The 11,288-nt window shown below is 41.4% G+C and overlaps 1 protein-coding gene across 1 annotated transcript in view; it reads right to left on the bottom strand.

Moving 5' to 3' along the window:
* Nucleotides 1-244: 244 nt before the first annotated feature.
* The window catches only part of UNC93A (unc-93 homolog A (C. elegans)), a 17,683-nt gene continuing 6,639 nt past the window's right edge, over nt 245-11,288 (bottom strand). Inside the window, exons 5-8 of the mRNA XM_010138794.1 lie at nt 8,754-8,971; nt 7,481-7,616; nt 5,808-5,939; nt 245-501 (exon numbers count right to left, since the gene is read on the bottom strand). Of these exons, the coding sequence (XP_010137096.1) occupies nt 245-501; nt 5,808-5,939; nt 7,481-7,616; nt 8,754-8,971 (743 nt within the window). The remainder of the gene's footprint in view (nt 502-5,807; nt 5,940-7,480; nt 7,617-8,753; nt 8,972-11,288) is intronic.

Here is an 11,288-nt window from a genome sequence, read left to right on the forward strand (position 1 = left end):
TAAGTTAGAGATCACACCTGTGGGTGGTGAAAGGGGTGTGATTGCCATCAGCGATGTTGGGTTTGTTACTGTTTTTGTATATATTTAATTTTATTGTTTTTATTTTTGTTAAAGCAGTTTTAGGTTTCATTTCCAATCCATTATTCCATTTCTCTTCCCCTTTGGGAAGGGAGAGAGGTTAATAGAGAGTGTCTGTCACTGGGCTAGTGACCAGCCTAGCCTTAACCCATGACACCCTGTTGCGTTACATGTGTGTTTCCTGTCCTACATTTTCTGTCTTTGTAGCAGCAGGTGTCCCAGAGGAGCTCTTAGCTTCGAGGTATTCAACCGCTCCATACGTCACCATAGACAACACAAGTACAGACACTAAAATGTACAGTTTGATGTAGACTTGCAATTTGGTGCTGTAACCAAAGGCGATGACAAATCCAAGTGATTCCCAGAGACGGTAATTTGCAAAGGCAGCCTCCTTGTGTTTCTCAAATAAAATGCCATAGAGTCCTAGAAGGAAGGAGAGACATGGCTTGTGAAGGTCAAGTCTGCAACCATGTATTTTCTGCTAAGGAAATAAATAGACAACAGTGGGGAAGATAGACCCTCCCTCGTAAATGTCAGAGAAAGGAAAATACAAGCTTTGTCTTAAAATGTTTTTGTGCTCCTGTGAATTGTTATAGGTGACGTAACAGCAAAAATTACAAAATAGATAATATCAGAGAAGAAGGGAAAGACAATGGAATGAAGGTAGAGAGGATGGGCTCTATTGAAGCGAGATGGCAGGAAGCTTTTTTTTCAAACTACCAGCCATAAAAAGGAAGATTCTTGCACTGATGAGCGAGTAAGAAAGGAGAAAGAGTAGATGTCCAGCAATGGCTCCTGACACTTCAGAGTCTCCAAGTATAACTGTTGAGAATAAGGTTACACCAAGTCCTTAGAGGCTTTCACAGAACAGATGGTTCTACCTAGGGATAACATGATCCTTAGGAACCAAGTTTCTCCTTCAGTGGGGGTAAAAAGGATCAAAGAACCACAGGGACTTCCCTGCAGCCATCCTTCACCAATTTTGCGGGGAACCTGCATGGATCCTGCATGCACTGTCTACCTGTTCTTCAAACCATTTCTTTCACCTGCCTAAGAACATGCAGAGACTGTTCATGTAAAAGGCGTGTCCTTTGTTTTCACCAGAACTTGGCCTCAGGGAGCCCTCCGATGAGGCTCGCACAGCGCAGCCAATGGTAGTAATGTGTGCTATTCATATTTGGCAAGTTAAGACAAACTGACCCAAAACATTTAAATCAGAAAGTGGAGGAGAGTGCTACAACTGAGCTCAGATTTAATATGCAGAGGAGATTTGCCTCTCTGAGATAACCAGGTTTTCAAATTTTCAGCTCCTGGGTGGGCTGGCAGAAGGAACATCCTTGATGCATACAGAACCTCTGGGCAGCAAGTGGAAAACTTGCTTGACACAGAGACCGATCATCCTAATGCAGTTGTGTTCACTGGGATGTTCCCACTGAGTTCAGACAGCTGCACACCCACAGCTGGGAGTCAGGGAGGCATTCTCAGCCTCCAGGTCTGACTAGCTGGCCGCACAGGGAAGGGGAGCGAGCTTACTTTCCTCTGGGTGCTGAGCTAGCATCAGTGGTGATAAAGAAGTGGGTGTTTCCACTGACTCAGCTGTGGTGTGCAGGGAGGAATGTCATGAACATTGCCTCTATCTAACAACACATATGTTTGAAACATGCACGGTCAGCCAAAGGGCACAGAGGAGTACAAAATTCTCTGGAAGTCTGGGTAGGCTCAACTAACCCTTCAGTTTTGTCAAGAAAGGGGAAACATTATCCATATGTAAAAACTTGCTACATCCTGATGACTGTAAGAGGATATTTGCTGAATGTTTCAATTTCAACATAATGGAAAATCTAGACAAGAGCAACACAATATGTACTTAGTCCATTAAACTGACCGAGTGTAGTGTTAATTATTTGGTGATCCTTCACAGATTTGCCTAATAAATGAACAAGTTCAAGTTGTTCTTAAAACTTTGCTGATATCCTGTGTGTTATCTTCTGGAAAAGGATTAGTGAGGAGAGTTTAATATAGGAAGCTTTTTGATGCCATGACAATTCTATCTGTAAAGATTCTGGCTTTCAGCTGGTACCCATTTTCCCTTGCTATTTTTAAGCCTTCTTTTTCAAAATAACAATGGAAGAACTGAGTGAGTATCTAGACCAAGGTTCAGTTATAGGAAGGGGTGAACAAGCCAGGAAGTTCTGGTATTAACTAGCAGTTACGTAGGAGCACAATGGTGGTTTGCCCTCGAACCTAAGTGTTTGTCCTTATTACAAACACTGTCAAGCGCAGTGTGGCACAAGTTGACTGGCTGAAGCTTTAGCAGGACCTGCCAGGCTGGCTGAGTGGAGAGTCTGCTAGGTCTGAGTTCTTGCAGCTCACCTCCAAGGAAATTATCCTCCTTCTTTACCACTGCCCATTTTCCCACTCCTTTCCCTGATACTAGCAGATATAAGCATGTAAGAGGACTGCTGGAAATTATTTGAGTCCAGGTGTATAAACTTCCCAGACTGATTCATATCCATTCTAAAGATTCACATCAGCCTGGAAAGAACTTTATTTTACTGTAGTCTACCTGATAGCTCTGTGCTCCACAGTTGTTAAGCCCCAAGAGCAGTTATTACCAGGGGGTAATACTAGCATCTGTGTTCAGATTGATAAGAGAGGGCACTACACACTCAATTTCCAGCTTTCACTGGAAATAAATGAGAGTGTTCACACATGGACACAAACATGCTAGAAAGCCTTTATGAGATGGTCACTCATCTACTGTGAGCCAGTACGTCCTCTAGGGGGAACTCCAGCATTAACTATCCACAGCAGGCCAAAGTAAGCCATCTTCAGTTAGTACAGAATGACTGAGTACGTGGCACAGTGCCATGGTATTTATTCAGTGGTTAATCTCCTGAGGCCCAAGCAGCAGTCGTGGGAGCTTGCCAAAAAAGGACCACAGACCTTAGGCCCCACTGTTGGTTTAGAGGTCTTATCTCACCTCATAGCTTTTGGAGCTGGGAATTCCTCATGTGATGTATATCTGAATAAAACTGATGAAGGGGAGAAGAGATTTAGTGACAATGTGACAAAGTAAATTCTGTATAATTTTGTAGCTGGGAGCTGGAGAAGGTTCAGTCAAAAAAAATTATTGTGAAGCATAATGAATATCTGGGGTTTTTCCCAGATAACACAAACGTGAATTTTTCACATGTATTGTAAAGGAATCTGGGTGTGGAAATGACCTGTTACAGTGCTGTAATAGAGGTCAGTCTTGGCACACAGCTGTAGTGCTCATTCACCAGCATGAAGCATGAAGTGTTGTCCAGCACCTAGGCCTATTCCCCGGGTTGGGAACTTCCTCCCTTTTTCCTAAAGAGGGCATCAGGTCAATCTTGGGAAGGCCGAAGGGATCTTAATGAGGAGATGTCCTTCTCAAAGGTCATCTCAAATGTATGTAAATCACTGAAGAAAGGGTGCAAAGAGGATGGAGCCTGGCTCTTTTTGTGGTGTCCAAGAAAAATGGACAAGAGGCAATGGGTGCAAACTGAAACACAGGAGGTTCCCTTTGGACTTCTGGAAAAATTTTTCACTGTTGGGTGACTGCAGACTGGCACAGGTTGCCCACGGAGTGTGTGAAGTCTCCCTCCCTGGAGATACTTAAAAATTGACTGGACATGGTCCTGGGTAACTGGGTCTGCCTGGGTAGCCCTGCTTGTGCAAGTAATTTGGACCAGGTGACATGCAGAGGACCCTTCCAACCTCAACCCTTCTGTGAATCTGAAAGAAGTCAAGTGTCTGAGGACACGAATTTCTGAAAAAGCGATAAACAGGATAAAGTTAAGATAAGTCTGCTATGCCAGTGGAAGACTAAGATGTGGCTCTCAAGTGTGTTGGAAGGGAGGCTGATGAATAATCAGGAAGACTGTGGCTGAGAGAGCAGGAAATGAATGAACAGCTTGTCTTCAGAGAGAGCAAATCCTCACTGATATTGTCCTTCCATGAACATGAATAATGAAAGAACTGATTTAAAATTTTACCAAAGGCACAAGGCTGTGGATTGGGATGAGAGAAGAGGGCATCCCCTGATGTATATGTTAGCTTTCCTCTAAGGGATACGAGCTGGAGCTTCTGGAGGAACAGAAAGTCTTGCTGGTCACTTCCTTGTGTGTAGAGGCAGGGACTCTACATGTGCTTGAAAGGAGATCACTGTTAGAGCCGGACAAAGGACTTGGGCTCTCAAGGAGGAACGTGGTAATTTGTCTAGTGAGTAAAGCAGCCAGAAGGACCACAGAGAGAGGGAGGCCAAGACACATAACCTGATGTGGGCTCAGATGATCTGGCTCTGTCACATGCATATTTCTTTGGCATCTGCCAAATATGAATTTGACATAGAGGAAAACTCTAATCCTGAAATAAGAGGCAAAATACAAGAGCAGATGGGAGAACATTTAACTGCCTTACTGGCACAGGCTATGGCGTTGATTTAAAAAGTGTATGACTGACAGTCATGAACAGACTTTACTTCAAGTCATCACAGATTATAGTTCTTTCTTGTCTTCTTCAGCATTTTAGAGTCTGTCTTTAGTCTCTACAAGAGAACTTCCTCTAGTTTTGAGTGAGTGATAAGTTTAAATAATCCCTTGCAGGAGTCCGTTTGTATCAGCTCATTATCTGAACTGTTAGTACATAGTAATTGTACTGTATCACAAAGCAGAAGAACTTCAAAGATTATGAGAACAACCATAATGCACCAGATAGGAAGTCCAGTGGTACTTCCAGTAACAGACTCCAAGGATAAGAGTGTAAGAAATGAGTCAACTGTACAGTCATCTTTCCCCTACAATGCCCTCCTGACTCTGGCAATCAAAGACAAAGGGACTTCCTGAGCTGAAGATTTCCTCTGCACTGTCAGCCTTAATAGCCCCCAAGAACATTTTCCCCTGAAGTGATGTAATTCCAGCTTAAAACCATTTACATTTTGGCAATGAATTCCATACTTTGATTATGCATTGAGTGATAAGGAATTTATTTTGATTTATCTAAAACCTGATGCCTGATGACTTTATTTGATGACACTAGTTCTGTTATTAAAATAGTGAATTTCTAATAACCTTCTCCATACTTTTAATGATCTTACTAACTGCCTTCCTTGCTTATCACTTTTCTGGGCTAATGTGTTCGAGTTTGTTAGTCTTCCTTCAGATAGAAGTCTGCCAAGAATCTGCTCCTTTTTATTGCCTTTTTTTGCCATATCATATTGGATTATGATTTTTGAAATGGAGCAAATCAGAACTTCATAGATCTACTTGGTTGCGTAACGTTACCCTCTGTGGTTTTCTCTTTCAATTTTTTTTCTAATAACTCGTAAGAGCCAGTTTGCTGCTTCTGTTGTTGCTGAGCCTTGATCTAATGTTTTATCCAGAGTGCTCTCCTTTATTGCAAAACACAGAATAAATGTATCATTCTTCTTAGTTTTCTAATTTTCTTTGGAATGCTTATACTCCTCCAGAATATTATTCATAATATTTCTTATCATCTTCTGCAGTGTTCCCTCTTCATCTTGGAAAAATTTGTTTAACGAGTATTTTACTTTCTTACTCCCAGCTTGTCCCTATTTCTTCTATTTTCCAATGAACTAACTTATGCCATCTTAAACCCATTATCATTTTTATGTGTGCTTTGTTTTATAAATACAAACATGCAGATGTCTCAAGAGAATACATTTCGTTGTCATCAAGACTTACCATTAGTTTGTGTCTGCCAAATGGCATCAGATAGGCCCCAAAGAGCAGGGAATACGAAAAACACAGCAAGCTGCTTAGGATGAGGTTTCCACAGCAGTAGTGCTATTATACAGGCAGTGTTTGCAACCGTAGCTGTTGATTTAGGATAAAAGAGGAGAAATATAAATGCAATTACAAGCAGACAGATAGTGGTAGATAATTTCAAATTAATCCCCAATCTACAGCAATCTTACAATCTCCCTGGTTCATTGAGATTTGTGCTGAGTTGATGTCACACAAAATACAAGACAGTTAAGTCCTTTGACAGTCTTCAGCTGATAATTCTGAGCAGTGTCCTGAGCTGAGAGGTCCTCAGTGCTGATACAGCTGTTAGCCCAAAGCACAAGAACTGCAACCCAGGGGCTGGTGAAGGTCTTGCAGTCACCTTGTGAGGCATGTGGGAAGGGGGAGGAGCCACACTTCTGCTCTCCTTACCTAGTCCTTAAACACAGGTTTCGTTTCAGGGCTGGAGGAGACAGTCAAGGATATCTAGAGAGTTTGGTGACTTTTCACCTTTCTTTTTAAAAGAAGTGGTTTGTATATGAGTCACTGATTCCTCCCGCTACAGACACACTTTCACAGGCTGAGTAAAAAGACTGTTAAACAGAACTGAGGGGTTCAGAGGTCTTGCATTACTAACACTGCATTATTAGTATTATTTATTCTTTTTTTTGTTGTTACCGTTATGTATTGGGATTTTTTTAATCTAAAATATGTTTCGTAGAGTGAGACATGCACCTAGGACAGACACATACAGAAGAATCTCTGAAATAGTCACTGTAGTATAAAGGATTCTAAATTTCTTCTTCCAGGTTTGAAATTTCATGTTGAGGAGATGCCTGAAATGACTAGGTGCACATTGACTCAGTCAGTGACATTTCTAATAATACAGGTTACTGTGTAGTGGAAGTAAGGTTTTAGTACATTTCAGTTTGCTTAGTGGATATAGGGGCACAATGAAATATTGTTTGGTATTTTTCCAATTCCGTTACTCTGTTACTCGTTGGAACAGTGTTCTCCAGAGAGGGAGATGTTCTTAAATATATGAATCTCTTCTCCTGGCAACCTGAAAATTACTGTCCCATAAACAAGCCTGACATGCTGGCATATGGCTTTCTTTTATTTTTCTCCCTTATAGAACAAGTGGTGAAAAGGACACCAAATTTTCTGAGATTCCCAGGCCTCTTACTGAAATTTGCAAGTTAGGACTCAAATCAACAGTGTATCTCACAAGATTCTCAGTTGCCTTTGCTACGTAACGGTGAGGATGTTTCAACCCAGTAGAGAAATCCTTCTCAGGTATAGTACAGGCCTCAATGTCTGTATTGTAAGATTGTTTATCACTGGTTGCATTAGAGCTATAAAGCATCAAGGCTGTAGGGCATTTTCTGAGTAAGCAGTGCCCTCAAAAGCAGGATAAACTACAACACTTGCAAAGTGATGTACGGCAATGACCTCGAGAGTGGTTAACTGTGATGCGTCTCTTCTCATGAATGTGGTTTGCCTCCAAGACTGACTTTGGTTTCAGTTGACAGCTGAGGGCAAGATCTCCCTTTGTAGTGCTTGCAAAATAGGGAGCACTGGATTTGATATATTACATGAGGTGATCAGTCCTTCAAGGGTCCTTTACATACCTAATGCAAATAGAAGTTTTCTGCCTGTGTACTGAGAGAGCTTTCCGAAGAGCAGAGAGCAGAGGGAATTTACAGCTGAAAAGCAAATCATCACATAACCAACGTAATGTATCCCCAGAGCACAGGTCACATATGCCTGGAAGAGAAGAGACAGTGGTGCCATGTTTTCTTCAATGAAAATATGCAGCTAAGGTTGAAGGGTCTTAGCCTTAGTAATTTGGTAAATAGCCATCATGGTTGAGATCAAAGGAGCACAGCTACAGATTTTGCTGACAAGTCCCTGGTGTATTGACATAGTTGGCCTTTAGCAGTGATATTCTTAACCCAGTTCCCGATCAGGCTGATGCCATGCAAACAGAGCAGTAACAAGCAGAAGAAATCAGAGCACTGCTTGCTATGCAAATAGAACTCCTGGAAGTAGCACTAGGAATTTTCTGTCCTTCCCTTCATAGCCCAAGAGATTAAAATTGACAGTCAGAACAATGGTTATTACAGAGCAGCTCCCAGGAAATAAAGAAGACCTCACCTATCCGAGCATATGAGCAACAGAGGTGGCCATGCAGTGCCCCTTTCAATCCATCAAGTGTGAGCGCACAATTCCATCTGCTTATATGCAAAGTTTGAAAGCTTAAATGTTAAATAAGTAGCTCACGCAGATTACCACCTTTCTTTGGAGGCTTTCTCAACAAATGTCTGGAGACCACACATGCTGTGTGTCTGGGGTTGTAGAGAAAATGGAGGAATAGAGATGGTTTTGGTAATTTCAATCCATCAGGGTTTGAATCTGTTGCACTAGTGACTGGTGAGGGCTTTCAGCCAGCCATAGTGAGGATATGCCCTCTTACCGTAAAGGTTGTCAGAATAAAATATGTGGTTCGTGTGCTGACTTTCACTTAATACAAACTCTAGGGAAATTAGAAGAAAGGAAGATATAAAAGCTTTGCAGACTTCTGGCTTTTCTCCCACTTCGTTATTTACAACAAGCTGAAGAGTTTGAACCTGTAGCTCTGCTGTGGCCTCCACTGGTGAGTTAAACTCTCTACAGCATTTTTTTTGAGGCTGTTCCAAAGGACATATTTACTGTTGGCCTCTCCTCTTTGAAGATGTCACTCAGAGTTCATTCAAGTAGAAGAAGTAAGCAGTAATTTAGCAAACCACAAATCACCATTGAAAACATCTTAATTTAACAAGTAAATATAGATCAGATGCAATAGTAAGACACAAAGGCATAGAAAACAATCAGACAGAAATAGATTTTCATTGTCATCCACACCTTTGTGTAGTCACCAGAAAGAAATCCCTGTTCAAACCCACTGTACATTGTCAGAGGGATTAGAAGACACTGTCTTTTATCTTTAAGATGCTGGAAAGTTGCTAGGAACGTAGACCAAAAGGATGGTGTCTCTAGTATTTCTTTCTCAGCCGCTGCTTGGTCAGATTTGATCTGGTCCAGAAATACAACAATCAGCAACACAGCTAGCACACCACTAGCTGCAAAAACAAAACAAAAGGTTCGTGAAAAACTGAGGAATGCTGGAAGAATGAAGGGAAGGTGCTTGCTTCTGATAATGTTCTGACATAGTGCTTAGCTTTCTGTGGGATGTTTTGGCAGATGACTCTGATTCCATTTCACTGTAAAGGATATTTCTGTGTAAACAAAAGGGTCTGATCTACATTCACTTCTACATACAGCTGCACACCTCAAAAATCCCCTCAGAATGACTGTGACTGGCCTGTTGTGACAACTACTGGGCCAGCTGCATGGCTGCATAAGGTGATTGCTCACCCTTCCAGGGCAAGCCAGGGGTTGCAGGGATGGGGAGCTGGCCAGAAACAGCTCCCTCAGGAGCTATCAAAAGGCTTTAAATCAACAGAAAAGAGAAGACTTCACTTCCAGTGCCAAGGTTTTGATGTCTAGAGGGCATATTCCTTCAAACACATGGAAAGAAAAATAAAGAGATAGAATTAGAACTGCTGTGTTGGATCCCAGTATATATTGCTTTTTTTTGTTAGCTTTTTTTTTTTTCCCTTTCCTTTGTCAGCTTGGAGCCATTCTTTGAGTATGGAGTATGTACTATTTTAAAGATGATAGGGAGCAACTCTGGTGAAAAAATGGAAGTCACAGCTCTGAAACTACAATTTCCTACAGAAACAGCATATGAAACAATACATGCGATAGTTAATCAGAAAATGATCGTGTATGTATCAGTCTAGGTTTGTTGCTTGTGGAGTGAATCAATACAATTTTTTTCACGTGATCAGGAAGATAATTGTGTCTCATAATATACATGAAGCAGCCACAGGTTCACAACTAATCGCTTCATTACAGAGGAAAAGCATGATTGTGTTTCCTTTCTTACTTATGCTGACTAGAATTCCATCCCTGGAAACAAGTGGAGTTCAGAGTAAGAAGAGAACTAGGTACCTCTTCATCCATGTGTTTCACTCCTATTCTCAAGTGTCCTGTTCTCCACTGTGGCTGAGCTGTAAACCCTTCATAATGTATGTCATAGCTGGTTCAGCCAGGGTGTTTATTAGTGCTTATGAGCTGATTGCAGAGCTTACAAGGGTGAGAGCAGGACATCCACATTTACAGAACAAATATTCTAACAAATATGTCAAATGAATTAAGAGCAATTATAGGAGATAAATAACTGTTTGGCTTAATAGTGGTTGGTATGAAACATCCACAGTCCTCAAGAAATCTAAACAACAAAAGTCATCCATTATTTTCTCCACCCAAGCAGGGCAAAATATGTATTCAGCAACCAAATAGAGGAGGTATTTTAAAAATGCCTGTAAAAAATGTCTGTAAATGAAATATTTAGTTATTTGGTTTCCCTTGAGATAGGAAAAGACATGTCTTTTATTAAAAGCTTAAAAGAAAACTGAAACCCTCCTGACGTGGGGTCAGTAGACAGCAGGGCTGCATTCATTTTGCATGAGGAAAGCCTAAGGGAGTGCTGTATATGTTAGTCATCAAATTTAAATTTAAACTTGGGAGCCAAACCTGCCTTTAGCATAAAGGTATCAGCTCCAGCACACTCTGGAAGGGAACTGCGAGGATATTCTTTGCATTTTTTCACCAATTAGGAGTGGAGGTTGGGGAAGGAGGGAGGGTTTGCTGCGATGCACTTATCTGGTGAGCTCAGACCAGATCACATACCCTCTGTCTGAGGATATGACAAATTCCATGCATCTGTCTCAGCATAGAGAGTACATCTGTGTGCAGAGATTGCAAAGATATTTTAACAAAGATAAGGTGACATATTGCCTTGACAGATGCTTCCCCTTTATTCAGAGAATAACTTGTTTTGAGACGGATACTTTTTGAACTTTCCTCACTGAATGAAACTTTGCACATGTATTTTTGTCTTTCCAATTTTTGATGGCATCAGCCCACCCTGTCTTTGTTTCCTTTCTAGGCTTACATAAGGAAAGTCTATAGCAGCTGTAGTTACTAAGTGGGAGATGTGCCAATTTGCCTAGTGCTTCTCTCTGCCTTTCACACTACGGTATTATAATTCAAGCATCACAGCTGAGAATTGACTGAAGTTGTCAAATCTCAGCAAGGATCCAGAAACGTATCCTCAGATGATTGAGGGTATGTTCTGGGAGCTGTGGTTCAGGTCCACCTCTAATTACAATGCAGCTCTTATGCTAAAACCGTTGAGTTCCAGTACCACTTGCTGGGCTGCTCTTAGCATCTTGGACCTCTGCAGGCCTATATAAATATGCCAAATGCCATTGGTATCTAATTCACTACTGCCAATCCTGAAGATAGTGAACGTACACTCTTTTGTGCATA

The sequence above is a fragment of the Buceros rhinoceros genome, unplaced genomic scaffold (assembly GCF_000710305.1).
Source record: "Buceros rhinoceros silvestris isolate BGI_N320 unplaced genomic scaffold, ASM71030v1 scaffold4796, whole genome shotgun sequence".
Taxonomy (NCBI): Eukaryota; Metazoa; Chordata; class Aves; order Bucerotiformes; family Bucerotidae; genus Buceros; species Buceros rhinoceros.